A 20838-nucleotide genomic window follows, 5' to 3' on the forward strand; every position below is an offset into this window, starting at 1 on the left:
TCTAGTTGCTTCCTGCCTGCCTGTCTCTTACTGTGCTCTATGGTGCTGCCGAGACTGCAGATTATGTCATCTGGCACTTTCTCAGTCAGCCTCCTCAGCCATATAAATACTTGGTGGAAAAAATATCTATTTGGAAAAAGCCTTTTTGTTTTAGAAACAGCTTGGTTTCACTGTTAAGCAACAGGCGGACAGGGACATTAAAATTTACGCCTTTTCACACATTGATTAATCTTTCTATCAATTTTTCTCTTTTAAGATGATACCATGATTGCAGTAGTATTATCTCCTTGAAGCCTCTCTTCAGTACGCAGACAAGCTTAGAACTATGCTTTCATAAATACAAGATGAAAGAGTTCATCTAGACTATCTTAAGTCACGGTTATATTAACAATTACTTTGCAAATGAAGCCTGGATATCCATGCTGAGTGCGTAATCTCATTCAGATCTGAAGTAGGATCTTCTATATTAAATTCCCAATGTCTGCTTTCTCATGAAAATTCACAGTAACATCTATTTAAAACTGGCATTTATAAGGAGCACAGAGAGCAAGTCAACCCTTGTCCCACAGCTACACACCTCTGCCATTCTTCAGGACAATCATTCACCCTCTAACCATTCTGTTTTCAGCAGCTGGAAATCTGGCAACACTACTGCACCTACAACACTGTACTGTGCAAGGTTCTGGGACAGTGCAGGATTAGCAGAACTGACAAGGGTTTCCATGGCCCCTTTATGCTCTTACACAGGAGTCCAGTACAACAGAGCTGCTCAAACCCCTTAACAAACCTTTCTACATGACCTCCATAGAGCCTTCTGCATCTTTACATAATAACCTATTTCATTGCTGGGTGTTTTTTTTTTTCTATTTTGATTTAAAGCAGCTATTAAAAACATCGCGAAAGCACAAATCTGTATGTGATGCTGAGGTCATCCCTCTTCTGTCAGAAAAATTCAACAGAATAGAAGTACACTACCAGAGTTGTCAGCAATAGAAACCTCCAGATAGGACAATTGGCATTTTCAGCCTTCTGCAGTCACAGGCTGTAATATGCTTCTAGTTCAGAAGAGTCCACAGCCTTCAACATGCAGCAGCTCAAGAGGGCTTCCAGGCTTGCAAGCAACCTATAAGCAGGATTAAAACTGCAACGAGAGGCCAGCAAACAAATGCCAATGGAAGAGAACCGTAAAAGCATCACCAATGTTCCTGCAGCAGCTATGGATACTTTGTCAAACTTTTATGTGCTTTAAGTGGGTCAAAAACTGCTGCCACTCTCAGCTGCATAAGATATCCCCAAGTCTGATGACCAATTGAACCACGTGGGAAAGCAAAACAAACAAAAAAGACATCTAATGGGTTTCACACCACTAGAACCAGTGGCTCATAGCAAACAAATGGCTTCTCTTTGTGACCCACCTCTACTGCCCAAAATACTAATAAAAATTAAAAGGAAACAGGAGAAAAATCAGCCAAGACGACAATTATGCATTTATGAAGGAAAATTCTACAAACCAGGAGGAACTATAATACATGACACGGATCTAAACAGCATAAGAAAATAACATCCAGCTGCCCTCAGAACATCCTGGAAATATCAAAACACTAAGCATCCAGTGACTCCTAATAATGTAGTGTAATGGCAAACACTCTGCTAGGCAGGCAGTGCCATTAGGATGTGTGACTTTCTCTTAGAGAAGACAATGGCAAGAGTAAGTAGTGAGAAGGCACTGCCCTTCTAAGTCAGTTTGATACTCTGTGATAGGCTGGAGGTAACTCAGTTTCACATGGCATACTAAATTTACCAATAGATCCACCATCATCAGGACTATCAACGCCATTAAAAACATGAACTGCTTTGATTTTCATTCATTAAAAAGATAGGGAAGCTTTCCCTTTTTAGCTTCCATATTTACACCAAGTTATGTATCAAGATGGGCAACATTTAGTTAACGTGATTATTTACATACTTAATTGCATGCCTCACTGCTTTGAAAAATTGGAAAAAAAATATCTTTCAAGTATGGAATATTCCAAGACACTCCAGATACCCGCTAAGTCTTGCCCCTGGGTTTGGGCTTTAGCTGGGATAAAGGCTGTTTTGCTTTTAGAGAAACTGGAAACATGAAATATTGCATGAAGCTCTAAGCTGGAAGAAAAATTACAACAGGAAATTTAGTAGATCTTAAAATTATGTACATGTAGTTGATACTAAGCAGATACACGATCCTGGTTCAAAAAAGAAGGGGAGGCCATCTATTACCAGACCAGGTCCACGAAATGATGAACCAAAGCTAAGAAAGCAGGGTGGGGGGCAGGGGAGGTGTTGGAGCACTTTTCCCACTTTGCATTCATCTGCAAGATGAGAAAATTCCCTTCTCATTTCTCTCCACTCATGATTAGAGTCATGACTGCCTCACCAGCTGTGCCTCTGGCTCATTTTAAATTCAAACTACGATGCATATCTCACTTTTAGACTTTTAATAGCAATGCCTTAAAATGCAGATTGCTGGCTAAATTTAGTTACATGATTAAAAACAAATCTAACTCATCTCTACCCAGCAAACAGATCTGCTGCATTCAAGGTTCAATAAAGGACTTAACTCTTCATCTAAACACAAAGCCAAAGCAAAAAGAAGAGGGAAAAAAAAAAAAAAAAAAGAAAATCAAAGCACAATTTAGCAATGTCTCTAAAAAAGCAAGATGCATAAAACATTAACCAGCTATGGAAAACTATCTGCAAATGCATCATAGTATACCATAGGGTTTTTGTTCTGTACTTCTGCAAGTAAATTCAGCACTGTGCTACTACAGCAGTATGAGTCATACTCTTTTACTGACGTTCTATATTTGTATCTCCATGCACTTCTGCTCTGTTATATGCTTTCTTGCATACAGGCCTCCCTAACCTGGAATCTCCTTGCTGCTGCAGTCCAGCATCTCTTCCCCTAACGTGTCACAGAAAAGTGAATAGGTATTTCTTTCTAAACACGTTCAATTATTTCTGAACAGCACTTTGAAAAACACAATGCAGATGCTTATATTCATTCACAGCGATTTTCTTGTCTTGTTTCCTGCTTATTCTCTGTAAGCGGACTGCTCAGATGTTCATCACTTTATAGGTATGGTCCACGTCCTATTTCACTAGAGTTAACATGGTACAGTGCTACAGAAAATGTTATTCAGACATTACAAAATGCAGTACAGCCATCTTTTCCACATCATTTTATAAGAAGCGTTACCTAAAGCCCCAATATTGCAAACATTTACAAATCTGCCTTATTTGGAGAACCCACATAGGCCTACTCTTCTCAATATCCCATTTCCATCTGAGTCTATCTAGGAAAGAACAGACATCTGTCTAAAAGAGATCAACAAAGCGAAGGCAATTAAATTCTAAGTGCTAATATTTACCTTGTCAAAAAACTCAAGGGCATGCTGTAGAGAGACAGACACAGAAACATCACAAAAAAAACCTGGAATGACAGTCTGCAGGAACAGCAGGCTTTCTTCACATTGCTCACAGCACGCACTCCCAAGAGCAAATAGTCACAAGTTTTGCACATTGATTTGAGTACATAACAACCCTCAGACATGCATGATTCTGTAGCGTTAGAAAAGTCACAATATCTACAAAGAAATAGGTAGCATTATGAAAACAGTTTTAAATGATCAATCCTGCACCCTCCTAAGGGGTTTTAAACTTCTTAACCGTTCCCAGAAGCAGCTGAGTTTGATATGCAATGGAATTCAACCCTAATTGTGTGTCGTTCTTAAGAAATTAAGTACAAAACAAAATAGAAAAGTATCACAAAGCCATCAATAGCACCTTCAGAGCCTCCCAGAAGATCACCCTGCTAGTTCAGAGTCTGAACCATTACAACAGCAACCACTAAGACAGAGTGGGCTGCTCACCTCATGCAGTGAGCAGCTGTAACTGCAGCATTGTCACTGACAGGAGGAACAAAGCAGTCTAAAAATGGATGGGAAGCAGAATTTGTGTCCTTTGAAGTCAAGAGACGAATAATGAGCAATGAGGTGATGTATTCCCTCCAGAATACTATCCCCATTTTTTCCTCACCCACAAAAGAGTTTAAGAGCACAGGAAAAGAAAAAAAACAAAAAAACAAGTTCTACCCTAAGTTACATGTGGTCAAGATGCTTAGTGTCAAGAAGACTGCAAGGAGAGAGGGGGGAAAAGGTGTAAACGTCTGCATAATGGTGCAAGTATTTATAAATACCATTTATGCCCCTAAAAAGCTCCATCACCTACCAGAACTCGCAATCCAGCTAGCAATATCCTTTAACTCGCTCATTCTTGTTGCAACTCAGACCTCTAACTCTACACAATTGATATATTAAGAGACTGTCCAGGAAATGCATCCAACATCCCCGAGCCATAGGATGCGGAGCAGAAGAGGAAGAAGTTTAGATCTGGAAGTTTAGCATTAGAGATGTTTCTACCCATAAATACAACGAATGCAATGCAAGCCCCTCGCATAGGAAACCTGCCACTTGCTGCAAAGGGGGAACAATACTAGTGAGGCTTAATTTGGATACCTACATAATCAGTGATTGTTTGCAGTGCCAGCATATCTGTGTTTCAGGATTACCACGTACATAAAGATGTAAGAACTCACAAGCTGTGCTGCCCGTTAACAAGAGAGCTGCATGTTTGAAAGCAAGACGGGAGAAATAACATAACACATCTCCTCAGGAACACAAAAGGAACAACAATGAAAATAAAAGCAACAAAAAGCTCTCGGCTCTTCGTGGCCTTCTTTTCCTTGACATTAAAAAGGATGTTGATTGAAAGAAGCAGTACCGTCACATTCACGCTTCGCAGAACGCAATGAGATTGGACAGCTTTTAATGATACCCTGAGCTCTCTCCTGCCCTAAAGCAGCTGGACAGGTGGGGAAGAGTCATTGCTTTGAAGTAAAAAGTTCAAATAAATAAATAAAAATATAAATAAAAATCAGACACTCTGAAAGCCATTTTACATGTCAAATTTGTGCCTACACAGGATTAGCTCACTGCAGGGACTTGAATCCCAAGGGCATGGGGTGACCTGATTTGGATGAACACTGCTCCAGCTCTGGTGGATTGCAAAGTTTTTAAATAACTATCCTAGATTCTTAAGTTGGACACAGTTTGTTACAGATCTCAACTATCAGCTTCTGCTTGTGTGTATGCCCACAGTGGTTTGGGCTCGTTTGGTTGAGTTTTTAATCTTCAACTAAGTGAGCAAGCAAGAAGAGACAAGCACAACAGCATTTAACATCCTCCTTTGTACTGCGTGACTTGTCAAGATGATTCTTCAAAACAGATGAATGACTGGTAATCCACACTGCCACCTTTATGTCCTCCCCACAAGCTTGCCCTTCTCTTCTGGCAGTTTTTTTTGTCCATTTTCTTTCAAACCAACTGCATCAGCTTCAATCAGTTGCATCAGCAGCAGGCACAAGCCTGAAAGAAAACATTTACGCACAGGCAAACTCCTACATAACAACCAACAGCTGTTAAAAAGGTCAAATTATGAAGGCAGAAACATAAGATGAGAACAAAATGATTTTCAGTTTGCTTAATATTTTGGGATGCAAGAAGTAAGTAGGAAAACATACTCCTAAATGTGTTTCTGTATATATTTTTCCCAAATTTTTGTAAATGTAATGTTCTGTTGGATTTTTTTTAATAAAGAAAAACAAGGTTTCCTATGTTCATTAGAAGAAGAATTTAGCAATGCTGATAAAAGGCACTGACCCTGAATCAACCTGTCTTTAGCAGGTTTTGTACCATTTTTCTTATAATAAAGTGACATTGTGTACATAATATCCCCTTCCCATGGCTTCTAATCTGCACGAATCAGATGCTAGCACCTTCTTAGTATCATCCAGGTCTTTCTCCATCCCCCAGAACAAAGTAAATTTTTCTCTGTTATCATTTATTCTCAGTACATACTGTGCCCCCTATAGCATTAGACAGACAAACAAGTCCCCAAAAAAGCAGCTGGCAATAAAATGTTTTTTCCTTCCTCCAGATGGAGACTATATTCTCTCAGAAGATGAAGAAATTATTAGCAGCTGATTTTATGAAGGCACTTGGACTGCAAATTTGAAATCATACACGTGAATCCTGTATTTCCTAACTTGGATTTATGTGCTCAATTTTGAGAACAAAAACTTCAAGTCGCTGTAAAGCAAGCTTCCACCTCTTTGTCAGCACCACTAATGACAGTGTATAGTTTCTTGTAGTAGAAAGCATCCTTTCATCAATAAATGAAAACAACCAATTTATTAAACAACAGTATAGCCTACATCAGACTGCTTGTGGTCAAGACCAAGAGATGGTCACAAGGGATACAAATAAAACTGCTGTTACATCAAGATTATCTTACAATAGAAAAATAGAACAGAATGAAAGTTCCAAAAACCTGCCATATAATTATGAAGTACTCTATTTGGAGAAACTGAAGCCTGAGTGATACTGGCTTATCAAAGCAGTGATGATAAAAGCTTTGCATGGAGGAAATCAAAATGCTTTCTCACATAGCAGGTCAAACGAGCCACTGCCTTACAGAAAATCAGTATAGTGCCATTGGTGCTACTTCCTATTCCTCTCTTTTGAAAGCATTTTTGTTTGGGATTTTCTGTATCATTGTTCTGTACTGATGCAATTGTTTCCCCACGGAGTTGTCCATGGCACGCAATTTTAACAAGCTTCAGTTCCAAATACCTCCTCAGCTGCTAAGATTCAAGTAAGGTCATGCGTGAGAACAACTTCCTACAGCATTTCAAGTCTCTGCCTAGCTACTGCAAGGAGAGATGGTCAACGGCAGAAATGCTGAAATAAACATGCATGGAAATTTCCATACAAGAGCTTACAACAAGAGAGAAAGCCTGGACTTGAAACAGGAAAAAAAAAAAAAAAAAAAAAAAATGTAGACTTGACCCAAACAGGCTCTTCAATCTATCAGAGCATCCCAAAATCCTCAATCTCAGCTGTTTGGGATCTGCACAGAATACACACCCTTAATCTTCGTGCAGATGTTCAAATATGAACCACAAAAAAACAGATGAAATCCCATCTGAGTTTCAACTGTCATGACACAAACTGGACATCTCTTTTCCCTGTTATTATACAAAAGAACTCTTCAAAAACACAAGTGTGCAACTGTCATAGTCTGCAAAGTCCCCTTCAAATTTTTCCTTGGGGTAAGAGAGATCTGTTTATTCTTCACGCCATTGAGACTGAGCCTCGCTCACCAACCAGAGCTTGCTGCACAGCAGCTGGGGGCTGGCCCTGGATCATGCCTCTGAGCAGGCACATTCAGTGTCCAGCCTGTTCTCGAACCAGGGATGACCTCAGGTTGTTGGTTTGGCTCTCCTCATCTTCTGGCTGCAAACTTCTCAGAGTAGCACATTAATCCTGCAGTATCCTATTTGTGCTTACATGCATATAATCATAAAAAACGAGTGCCTGAAATATACTGCCAAATGAAAACTGCTCTGGAGATCAACATAACTCCAGGTCAGCAAAACCAGTACACATCCCTACCATATAGCACGAGTTAATCATAAGGCTTGGATTTCAGCAGTATTTATAAGAAAAGCAACGTGACTTTTTTTCATGGGGTGTATTAAAAAAGAACTCCATCTTTTAATTTAAGGAAATCAAGGCACAGAGCAGCATGGAAAATAGTAGAAAGAAAACTGACTTTGCTTAAGAGACATAAGAAATATTGATGGCTATCAGTTGCTAATCAGACTTGTATATGTACAAGACTTGAGTGCTAGAACATAAACATCAGTCAGGGTATTTTCAGGGCACTCAAATCCAGCTGCATGCATGCAAATGCACAAAAAATAAACCCCCAAGTACTAGAAAACATCTATTTGTTCATACGTACATCAGCACAACTTCATGCTGTAGCAGCACAAAGTCATTCCCAGCATTCATACAAGCATGGTTACTCCCTCCAAAAAAAAGCCTGACTTAATTTTTTCATGTTGGGCTTACGTTAGATTATTTCATGGCTCCTCACAGCTGGAGTAATTCAAACAAGAAAAGTCACCAGTCTGGCTACCAAATGGAAGGAGCAGCTATACCTGCCTATCAGATCTGCATCTGCTAAGTAGCAAAGAAAGGGAAAGAAAACATCCTACATGACCACAAATGCAGTACTCAAAATTCATAGCTGCTAATATATCTCCTGGACTCAATCAGAGCTTACCTCAAATCCACTATTTGAAAAGTACTTGAAGGTAATCATGAAAAAAAGAAGCCAGATGGTTAGGATTTTTGTTTGGTGTTTTTTGTTTTTGTTTTTTTTGTGTGTGTGTGTTTTTTTTCCTCCATCCTTGCTTTGTTTTTGTTCTGTTTCTTAGGAAAAGGAAGTCCCAGAAGACATTGCTTTTCAGGAACACTCAATTCTCACTAAGCTTTTAAAAAGCACATTACCTATGCTCAAATAATAAGATTCATTAGTGAGTGTTAACCGTGTATAATTAATTACACCATACAAAAAGTGTCATTTAAAAGGTTAGGAAAACAAGTATTTAGCAAGTCTTAAGATGCTACTAAGGTTAAATGAAATCTCTAGATCAATGCACGTGTATGTACAGATTGTGTACAAGTAGGCAGTTCCTTCCAACAGTGGAGCTTATCAACAAAAACATTACAAATGCACAACTTTAAATGAGTTACATTGAAATATAACAGCCATCTCTCTTGCACACACGGCTCAGAGACCAACAAGGCAGAATAAATACACATCATGTCTGGAAAACATATGTCATGCAGATTAGTTTTGCTGTTATGTAATGACTGGTTTCAGCTTTCACATTATTGTTTCATGAATGGTGGGTGCAAAGCACTCCTACTTCACATAATTTCTTCAGTGCACATTCTTACCATTCGTTTGCTTCACATCAGTGCTTTACTCTACTAAGGGCTTTGAGTTGCTGAAACTTCAGACAATTCTGTCATTGCTCTGCTATATGCAACTATGTCATGTGATGTGATAACATTAAATGCTCAAAATAAAACTGCCATTCTTTTGCCCAGAAAGATCAGCAGCCAGGTCAAATAAGGCACAGTGTATTTCTAGTTAAATGTGATGAGGGCTGACAACACTGATTTGTCTGCATTACATAATTCACCTACCAAATTTTTCCATACAACAATTGAGGTTTCTCTGGTCTATGGCCTTTCTTTTCACCTCTGTGCAAAGTACAAAGTCTCAAGTAACAAGTCTCCACTTAAGTGGTCTTAACACCAAGACACAATCCAACCAAACTAAGCTACCCCAGCTTATTCCTCACTTTGCTTCCCTGGACTGCAGACATAAATACCCCTATGAAGGTCACTTTGATTCCAGATTTTCCCAATCACAGAATAGGCTTCAGTAGCAGTGAGAAGCAGAAAGACTCAGAATCCAATGACAATCAACATGATCTCCATTCTACAGACCACAATACCAGTCTGACAGGAGTGTCCTATGTCTCTCAGCTGAAAGGGGATGTAGGGAGGAATCCTCCAAATGAGCCTTCCTATCTGTGCTCACTCCTGAGTGACAGAGCCTAATGAAGAGGTGTCATGGTGGAAGCCACAACACATGAAGTCTGGAAGCTGAATTCAAACAGCTGAAACAAACTCCTATGTGCTGGTATAGGCTGCCCAGAGAGGTTGTGGATGCCCCATCCCTGGAGGTGTTCGAGGCCAGGTTGGATGGAGCCCTGGGCAGCCTGGTCTGGTATTAAATGGGGAGGTTGGTGGCCCTACATGTGGCAGGGGGGTTGGAGATTCATGATCCTTGAGGTCCCTTCCAACCCCGGCCATTCTGTGATTCTGTGAAAACTGTGAGGCTGGCAGGCAGAGACTCAGGTTATTACTGCCTCTTGTTCCATCTACCAGAACAACAAACAGCAGTCTTGTAAGTTACTTACTCCACATTTGGATCTTTCTCTAAAAATATAGTGGAGAAGGAACTAGGGAGCAGTTTGATGGAAATCAATAGGGCAGCAAGTTCTCTTGCCTTCACTTCTTTTCAGCTTCATATAGGTGAATTGGCAGACATCAGTACAATGTGATTGAAGCAATGTCTATGATACATGTGTGGTTTAACACATACACAAAAAAATAGGACAGTATAACAAAATCACAAGTGGCTCAGGCAGTGGCAATAACTTCAGCCACAAACACACAGAAGAACCAGAAAGACAGAGATGTTTACAGCCAAATTCCTCCTCTTCTGAGTAGAACTTAATATCACCTTTGTACCCTGATTAGACAATAGCTGTAAGATGGGAGGTGTTTCTAAGACAGTTATCACTGCAATTTCAACAGTTTAATTTGCATTAAGAGAAAAAGAATAAGAGAAAGAAATCCCAAGAAATTGCTTGGAACCAATAATCTGCTCTTCTGAGCCCTCCAAAACCACAACTCTTCTTGACATTGACTCAGGATATAGACAACACAAAGAAGACCACATTTACAGTTCCTTATAGGCAGTCAGCTCATCAAGGTTTTATTTTTGAGACAAAAGGAAGCCACTGCTACTGAGAGCCCAGGTAAAATCTTTCAGCAGACAAGATGCCCAGACACGGCTCAGATATCACAACCAGGAAGAGATTGGGTCTTGTTTTCAAATTGAAACGGTAGGGAATACCCAAAGCCACTGTCACACAAATCATTGCCGTTGTGGGTGAACAACTGAGTCTGTTTTCAAAGAGCGAGGGATCAGGAGGTTCTCTGCTTCATACAGAGTCTGTGCTGTCAGCAAGATCCCATTAGAACCTTCTTACTCATAACCTTCCACATGCTTGCTAATGTAACTGACCTTGTTTATTATGTTTGCAAAATATATGGCTAGCCATAAACTGCAGCAATCCAACCACAGAAAGCAAAGGAAATGAACAAAAAGGGGGAAAAAAATTTATCTTACACTCTAATGAGCTAAACAAAATCTATACCACATCTACACTTTACAGGTTCATTTTTCTGAAAGCTTTTTAAGATCAAAGTTCCTCTAAGCCAGGGCAGACATTCACATTGCTAGGTGCACAACAATCATCATTTCCAACAGCAAAAAAGACGATATGGCAAGGGAAAAAAAAAAAAAAGAGGAGAGAAACTGAATATAACGGAGCCCTTCTTCCCACGCAAAATCTCTGTTCAAAAAGCCCTGAAGTGTTCTGCTGAACAGGAACTGAATCGCTCTCTAAGCTCATCCAGTCACACAGTATTTAGCAAAATGCACCTGGACAGGTGTAAGCAAGCATGAGGAAGTCATGGCCAAGATAACCTGGCCAGAAAAGCTCCACGTTGTATCTTTCCCTTCTACTGTGGGAAAGGAATTCTATAGGCTGCCATACACATAAGTGAGCAAACAATCACAGTTATTTCTTCCAGTTTTACAATTCTTGTTAAAAAAAAAAAAAAAAAAAAAACCAACAAAACACCCTTTGTCATTTATTGTGAAGTACATTTAACTAAAATCCATTTAAATCCTACCTTCCATAAGCCACCTAAATCTCCATTTGCCAATATACTCGTAAGATAATTTACAAGGGAAAGAGGGGTGGAAAGCAGGGAGAGGGAGATGACGGGCTCTACTTCACCCCCTGTGAGGTCCCTTCTGGAGTACTGCGTTCAGGTCAGGGGCCCACAGCACAAGAAAGCTGCTGGGTCCAGAGGAGGGACACAAAATGATCACAGTGCTGGAGCACCTCTCCTTTAGCTTAGGGAGGTGGGCTGGTTCAGCTCAGAGGAGAAAAGGGGATCTAGGGAGATCTCATTTCGACCTTCCACTACTTAAAAGGAAATTACAAAACAAGAGGGAGATCCAACATTTTACACAGTCTGCTAGTGATAGAACAAGGAATAATGGTTTTAAACTAAAAGAGGGGAGTTTGGATTAGCTGTTAGGAAGAAATTCTTTACTCAGAGGCAGCGAGGCACTGGCACAGGCTGCCCAGTGAAGCTACAGATGTTCCACCCCTGGAGGTGCTCAAGGCCAGGCTGGATGGGGCTCTGGGCAGCCTGAGCTGGTGACTGGCAACCCCCTCATGCAGGGAGTTGGAACCCAGTGATCCTTAAGGTCCCCTACAATCCAAGCCATACTATGAGTGTATGGTATGCATAACTACTTAATGTAGTACTTAATGTACCAATTGAAAATTACTAAAAACAAAGAGGAGCAAAAGAGGGATAATTACCAAAGAGATATCACAAATCACTCAAAAGATTGTTACTAAATAACTATGGAGAAAACAGAATATATGAAAAACCGAACACTTGATACGATATGATTTCAGAGACAACTTTCAGTTCACATTGAACCAGGCCTGCTCCTTGATTCATAAAAAGAATTTCTTCAAATGTTTTACCAAAGTCATGTAGAAGTCAGGGAGCAGCACAAATAGGTGCAGCAATACACAAATACACATAGACTCACCCTAGCTACAAGTTTAAAAATGAAGCCAAGGAATGATGCCAGTTCATGGCATGCAGTCAAAGAAAATGCCAATCCTTTCTACCTATTTGTAGGAAACTTGAACTCAAATCCATACAGTTCTGAAAATAAAATCCAGAATGTTTTAATGTTCAGTGTGTTAGAAACTCATTAACTTGGTAGCAACAGCTTGATATTATAAAGCAAGAAAAAGTGATTGGCTGCATAAGCAAGATACAACTTAAAGGTCCTGTTTACTTAATTCCTGTTAAAGAACAGGAAAAAAAATACATGCAAGATGCACACTTGTGTTGTCAGACAGAACTAAACAAGAGGGGCAGAGACAGAGAGTGGGATGTAATAGAAAGCTCCTGTTGTGCTGCTGAGACGTAGCTGTTGGAAACAAGACTTGCTGTGCCTCACGAGTGCAAACACTGGAGGGAGATCCAAGGTTTACTGTGATCTATTTGTTGCCAGCAGAGCTTCCCCAAGACTCTCCAGCAAATTGGCAGTTACAGGAACAAAGCTCTACAGCGGCCCTCACAAGATGCAACCCCCTGCCACCCTTCCCCAAGGACAGGTTGTATCATTTGGCTTTTGCATCTCACGTGCAGAAATCTTCCACATATAAACAGTCTACAAATTTCTATGTTCTAAGTTCTACACATTTCTATGCAGCCCGATGAATGAATTCCCATCAAAACCCCAAAAATAGATAACAATGTGATAAACTCCTTTAATGTCTGATGAATGTGGCTCTTCAGATCACCAGCTCAGGTCTTCTGGGTTTTTGTTGTCGTTTTGTTTTGGTTTTTTCCTCCTTCTGCAGGAAACACTGGCTGACCCTGTACATTCAAACCCTCCCAGAATTCACAGCACTGGGGCTGCAGAGATGCAGACTGGCCCATAGCCGAGCAAGTAGCAAGAAAAGTGATTTCAGGAATGGAAAACATCAGTTCCCGTAAGTCATTGATGCTTTCTGTTTTCATTCAGTTTTCCCAATCACCTCTAAATATTGATGCCAATAAATGTCCTCAACTCATGAAAACCAGGTTGTTCCTGGAAGCAAGGCAAAAGATGATCAAAACTGCAACAACAAAAAGCAATCTTTTGGGAGCTCAATTCAGGATTACCAAAAGACATGGCTGAAGACCACACAGTGGCACATCTGGACATTCACCTTCACAGTTTTCAAAATGGCAGGATTTTGATTCAATTCATTAGCTTTACTGCATCTTTCTCAAAGCTTTTGCATTAATGGGATGATTTGCAACTGGAATGGAACTGTCTGTTAAAACATAAATTACTTAAAAAAAAAAAAACTCTATAGATGTGGCCACAGAAAACAAATGGTAAACTGCCACAGATATTCAGAGTATAATAATTTATGCCCACATTTTGCAGAGTTTAGTTACATGTGTCTACTGAAGAAGATAAAATGAATCCAATTTCCAATGAATCCAATTTCCAATTCGGAAGGTGAACTCCAGACACAAAAAGTTGAAGTATAACAAACATCTCGTCAATTCAGTTTGTCAGTACACCTCTTTACACATGTAGATCTTACGTGCCCACACAATGCTGAGTAAGTGTTCATTTCTATGTATTTGCACTCCCAGACATTTCAATTCTCAGAGCACCCACAGAAGGTGCAGCCCTGACACCAATTTGACCCCAGGCCCCCCCCCGAGATCTGGTTCTCAGCTGGCTTCCAGCCCAGAACTGGCTTCCTGAGTTACAGGTTGCATGCTTCCCATTAACCTTTGCTTCAGCAGCTTATATAAGCTTCTCCTAAAAATAATAATTACCTAAGTTGAAACAGCAGTGAAAAACTGGCGATGGAGCAAGGAGGCAGCTTTGAAAACAGTGCAAGAAATAAGGCAATTCCTATAAGCACCTTGAACCTCCAATCCTGTTACTGCATACTGTAAGTTACCCACAAAACCCGTATTTACTGCAAAGTTTTTATCTCTGAATTTTGGTTCCCAAGCTTCTGTGTTTCTTTTACTCCTCTCTTCATGCTGCAGCCTATATAATCAAATACAGGACCTTCAGGGTTTGCCCTCAAGTTTGAAAACTTGCCAGCCAAAAACATATGCATCCAAAGATACAGATAGATATTTGTTGGTGTTTTTTTTTTTTATACTTAATGTAACCAGAAATTTCATTATCAGTCAGAACATGAGATCTACCCATAAGGAAGCCACTTTGAAGATGGACACAAAATCCTTCCTGCTTTCTCGCAGGCAGCAAATAATCACAAACTCTCCCATCATTTGAAGCAAGTGGAAAGAAAAAAAAAAACAAAAACATCAAGCATCAGAGCTGTAGAATCATTAAGGTTGGAAAAGACTACTTAGATTTTCTAGTCCAACAGTCAACCCATCACCACCGTGCCCACTACTCACGTCCCTCAACAAAGCATCATAGGGAGATTCAAAGATTGCAGAGCATTCCTTATCCCTTTCCTCCTTTCCTTATGTGCTTTATCTAAAAAAAGAAGGAATCTAACCTGTCACATTATTCCAGAGATCAAAAGATAGCTAACACTAACATTCAAGTCCTCTTGGGGTCACAAACAGATACTTTTATTCTCAAAACTGAAAATTCACCAATTCTCAGCCTTGTAGACCAGTCCTCAACTAATACTTACACATGAATATATATACAAGGCAAATTAGTATATGAAAGTGCAAGTGTGCATAAAAATTAATACACAACATCCTTATATGGCTCAGAAAATCAACAGCTTACCCCACCAGATTATGCCCCGTGACATCCTACTGGCCAAACTGACATAGCTGGAAACAGCACTAATTTTGCTCTTCCATCTAAACAAGCTAAATTCAGAACATATATTTGATGACCAGCCTGTAAATACACACTCTGGCATTCCATTTCTTCAGTCCTGAAAGTAAATACCCAACCTTGCTGTGTGTGGTGTTGCTTTAGCAAAGGCAATCACTCCAAATGATCCTTAGAAGCAGCATTGCTGTATTATCACTAACCACTAAGACAAAGACCCAGACCACCTCTTAGGTACAGCCACTAAAAGATCTTAAAAAGCAGAAGGAAAATAAGAAAGGGGTTTTGTCGTTATCGTTTTTCATAGGGATAATAGCAATATCAGCATTTTGACTTAGTTTTAAACAAACACAGTCTCTAGAACACCAGAGCTCAAACTCAGACGACTGCAACAAGATCTCTAAACTATTCACTGTTCAAAAATGTCATTTCCCAACTGCAGTTCCTTTTGGCAGAACACTCTATAGCAGCTAACAGGACAAAAGAATCCTCATAAAACAGATGCCTTATTGGTATAGCAGATAAGGTGCAAAAAATAAAATACAAAAGTCAGGATTTGCTCTCAGGGAGCTGCTGAAAATTTCAAGGCAAAGACGTATGCTTTCCAGCAGCAGGAAGGCTGCAGAGCCTTGATTCAAAAGAAATCTGGAGAGGCCCTCTAGCGGGCTGACACCGCACTGCTCGGTACCACAGAGCAGCGCCCGCACACCTCACCTGGCTGCAGCTCCATCCACTGCATTGCTTACAGCAAGGCTGGAGAGCTTCGCTTACTGACTGCAGAAAGCCCAAGTGCAAACAGAGCACGAAGCCCCTTCTTCTAGCCTCCGATTAGAAATATTCCATCAGCCTGTTCTCAGCCTTTGGATGCATTCTCATTTGCTTCAGAAAAACAGAAGATAGGCTTGTTTTACCATGTAGGTCACTAGCCTGTGAGACCACCCCAGGGCTTTCATGCAGACTAAATGACATCAGGTCAAGGGAGGTTTGCAGGAGCACAAACTCCGATGCGCATTTAGAATAAGGATTCCAGACATTATTCAGGCTACGTGAAGGGGTCTGAAGTATGCTCTGCCAAGACTTTTTAGCCACTGGCAGTTTCAGATAGGAAGCAGATAGATCATTCTAACTGCATTCTTAAGGCAACTCCTTCTGGGAGAAAGAGTTTGGAATTCTTTACGTGAACTCAAGCAGACCACCATTCCATGTGCTGTCACATGAAAAATAACCTAGAGAACATATTCCAAACACTTAGATAATAGAACAGGGCAGCTTAAGAAGGCCTATCAACAAGATCTCAGAGTTAAAAAGGAAATCGCTTGTTTTGAAACGAGTTGATGATTCACCTTTCAGTCTTTAAAAGTCTTTTCTTGCTGTTTTCAGGTTTGCCTCCAACTCACATCAGTTCTATATTTTTCCAAATTCCCTACTTTGGAACCTTCAGCATTACAAGCTACAACTTAGCTCTCTTATAAATAACTTTTGTGATAGCCTCTCTTTCAGCTGCTACATTCAAAGTGTCTATCAATCGGAGAAGGACCACAAATTAAAGCAGACATTGTTAAGAAGATAAGCAAAGAGCTGACTGTTCTTCAAAACAGTATCAAATACATGGCACTGGTATCCTTGTGCCATAAAGCAGTCCTTTGGGAAAGAAACAAACCATTTTACAGAGCAGTCACCTGTAAAGAGAAATACTTGCACTCGGAGTCCAAAGTCAGAAGAATGCATCTGGTCCATCCTTCACCTAAGAAGCATTAACAGTGCTGCCATAATGGAAACGCACACCTTGAAAGTCACTTGATACAAGCATTCATGCAGCAAAAAAGGAATAAACTAAAGACACTAGCAAGCACATATCTTATCATCAGATACCTGATCAAAAAAACAAGCACAGTTTCTTAATCTTTTTTGGACCAACCATCACTGACCAGGACCATTTCACAGAGCAATTACAACAGCAACTTATTTTGAAGTGGTTCTATGAAGGTCTAGTATGTCTACTTGTGTACATCCTTGGGAATCAGTAAAGGGTAGGAGCTACTTGGAAGGATTCTGAGTTACTTTAAAGTAACTTTGCAACAGAAAAAGTCCAAAAGAGACCTCTATGATTAAAAAGAACTGGATCTGAATAGGATCAGTTAAGGATCCTACTCTATTGATGATGATCCCATCCTATTGATGATGAACAACACAGCACGCTATGAAAATGCTCCTTAAATTCCTTGAGTCAAGCAATTCCTATCTCAGGAATTAACTTCTTGAAACTGACCTACTTTATGATAGACATAACAGAAGAGAGAGTTTACCAGACTCTAAGGACATTGGAAGGAAGGAAGGATGGACTGGAAACAGAATATTCAACACAGCTGCTGAATGAGATAGAAGATAGCATATTAAAAGAGATGCATGCATTTGAGTGATTTCAGGAGCAGCTGAACTCATTTATAAGGACGTAGCAGGGAAGAAATAGATAAAAAGTTTTTTTTAAAAAGCTTTTTGTATGTTTTGTTTTAAGTCACAATGAAAAATTTTGGCAATAGTTTGAAAGAAAAAATAAAGCAAGTCTTTTTAAAAGAGGGTGGTCTACATAATAGGGAGAACTTAAAGAAGAAAATGTTTAGGAAATGTTCTTTCTTGTCTGATAAGTTGGTAACTTGCTCAGACTTGCTTTAGAAGTATTAATCCACAGCATCCACTACAACTCCCACTGCTCCTCCAGATGGTTGCTTTTACCATCACACTGAACCATTTCAGTGCTCCATGGTCGTGCAGGCAAGCGCTGCTCACCCGGCACATAAAGATCCAAGAGCCATTTTGAAATGGCAACACTTGTGAATTTACAAATGAATATTTCAACATCGAAAGTAGTATTTTACATAGTGCTTTCAATAGCATTTCATCTTCTTATTCATCCCTTAATTTCTACCTCTATGTATATTATTTGCATAGTACGCTACAGTAGTAAAAGTAATGCATACTCTCAAATAGTAAGTACACTTGGAGTGGAGGTGCACGAGCAAAAAGTTCTGCTGTTTTGTGTTGGTTTTTTTTTTTCTTACTGATAGGGATTTGTGATCAAAGTCGTTTGGAGAGCACTGCTTTATGCAACTTCAGCAGCAGCAAACTGGAGCACCATTTCCACTTTTGCTGGGATGCAGTAAAAATAATGGAGGGAAAATGACACACAGGGAGAAGCATTCGATTGGGCTGCATTTCCAGTTACTCAGAGAACTGCAAGTTTATCCGTAAGCAATTAGTGATTTTTCAGCAAGTTAAGTGCTTAGCTTACACTACATCTGGCAGATGAGCAACCTTTGGAAGTCCCATAAGGTTCTGATTTGTGTCTGGATGCTGCCAAAGTCCATTCAAAACCTTATTCCAAATAATTTAAGACTCAGGTCCGTTGACTTCCAAAGAGATTTAAAATTCAAAATACAGCAGTAACTTACAGCACTACACCACTTGGCCAGTTCTGATGCAGACGTCAAGCCAGCCTATTTAAATCCCTTTCAAACATTTACCAAAAAAAAAAAAAAAAAAGAAAAAAGTACCTCTGCTAGTCAGTCAGCAGAATTCCACCCTCCCCATCTTATAACCACCTACCAGAATATTCCCTTCAGATTTGTAATGGCCATGGATAAATAAGTGAAACACTGCAGTTTCTAAAATCTCGGGGAAGTTTTATTCCATGGATATACATTATTATAAGGAATAATGAAGCCAGGCAAATCACGTTGACAAGACCTTCTGTTTAAAGAATAGGCTGTCCTGACTAATGTCACTTCTTCCACCATTTCTATTCCTGTGAGAGTGACATTAATTATCAAGAATCATGCATTTTGAGAGAAATTCCTATCTGCCTGAAATGCTTCCAAGCAGTACATTGCATTGATTCTAGCTAAGAAATTTTCAGTATGCATCCTCTGGAAAAAAAAAAAAAAAAAAAAAAAAAAATCAGCATTCAAAGCTTTCAAATAGCTGAGAGGACAGGAAGAGCAATGCCTTTCACATAGCACTTCTCTCACGTACTTTGATGTCAAGCAACGAACACCATGAAACAGAATGATTAACCAATTTGTTTTTCCAGTCATGCATCGCATCTCTTCAAGTCCTACCACCAAGAGTTCACAATACACTGTAATTAAAACAGGCAGTTCTCTCCCAGAGCAAGGACATCACTGTGTGACCATGTCATTATTTACAGCGCCAATTTAATACCACACTTCAGCACACTGTGACGTTTGAGCACACAGTGACCAAGGAGACTAAGCACTCCTTGAACCAGTATCCATAACTACAGAATCCAGTAATAACAACAGATCTGTGTCCCCTCTGTAGGTTTTTAATGAACTGGTTGTATCCTGACAGACCAGATCCTCTTAAATCTCCGACACAGCTCTAAGAAAAATGTTTCCATCTGTTCTTCATTTCCTTACCTGGCACTCTGCACAAGCTAAAACAAATGTATGTAACCCCTGCAAATCTAATTCAGGCTGCTCTTTTTGTTTCATAAAATAATAATCCTTTTGATCATCTTAACTCTCATACCTCAGTACAGATACTGCACATATGCACATACTATTCACATATGATAACAGCAAAACAGTTTCAGATGCTTTACCTTTCTCTTCCACCTTTGCATTTCACAACAGAGCAGCAGTGCAAATGCATTTTAATGGCCTTCATCAGATCAATCATCATTTTACATGGATGTCATTAGTACACAGCATTCCTTATCTATTTCTAGGAAAGAATCTGACCCTATAAGTCTTCTGCATGCAGCAATCTTTCACATTTTCTTTTCCCAGGAAGGTACAGCCAAACATGTTCAACAAAGTCATTTCATCTTAGCATAACACTTTTCAAACTAACAAGGTCTCCTTTTACTTATCTTTTCTAAACACTTTCCACATTTGACCACAGAAGCAAGGCACTCTAAACCAGCTCAGTTTGTTTCTCTTCTGAACACATTATTTTATTCAATTTTAAGCACCCTACTACAAAAGAGCAAGGGCAGCACTAGAAGGTACGCTCAGTCTTGAAGTATAAAAAGATCAGCACAACTGTGCTCTGGTGGATCTTTAGATCCTCAGCTAAGACTCAGGTATGAACCATTCCCTGGTTACTTATGACCCCCTCCATGCCTTTCAGGCAAACACTTGTTCAGGATTATCTTCTCCCTCTCCCTCATTCCTGCGTTCAGTTAATACTAGTAAGATCACAGTTTGCATGCAGTGTAGGCTATTTGCAGATCTGCTGCCACATCTGGCTGCTTTTTACACATCCTACCTGTCTGTGCCACCAAGTGAGTCCAACCACTCCAAACTGCTCCAATCTTTTCATGTGAGAAAAACTGAGCGTCGATCTTCTTGGGCTCAACAAGAAATATCTCTTTGCTCACCAGCTGCCCGTGTTTGTTGCTACCCCAGACATAGAGGTGTCCTTCACCTGCAGTTGATAAAGAAGTAAAATAAGCTGAAAGTGACACACACAGAACAACACCAGATACATTACTTGACTCAGCTCACAGAATGGCCAGGGTTGGAAGGGACCTCAAGAATCACAAATCTCCAAATGCCCCTG

The 20838-nt window shown here is 39.9% G+C and overlaps 1 protein-coding gene across 1 annotated transcript in view; it reads right to left on the reverse strand.

Moving 5' to 3' along the window:
* SERGEF (secretion regulating guanine nucleotide exchange factor) overlaps positions 1-20838 on the reverse strand; it is a gene marked incomplete at both ends in the record, with an annotated part of 126909 nt that overhangs the window by 98480 nt on the left and 7591 nt on the right. Inside the window, one exon of the mRNA XM_079536889.1 lies at positions 20545-20703. Coding sequence (XP_079393015.1) covers positions 20545-20703 — 159 coding nt within the window. The remainder of the gene's footprint in view (positions 1-20544; positions 20704-20838) is intronic.

Source organism: Tetrao urogallus (assembly GCF_951394365.1).
Source record: "Tetrao urogallus genome assembly, chromosome: 6".
NCBI lineage: Eukaryota > Metazoa > Chordata > Aves > Galliformes > Phasianidae > Tetrao > Tetrao urogallus.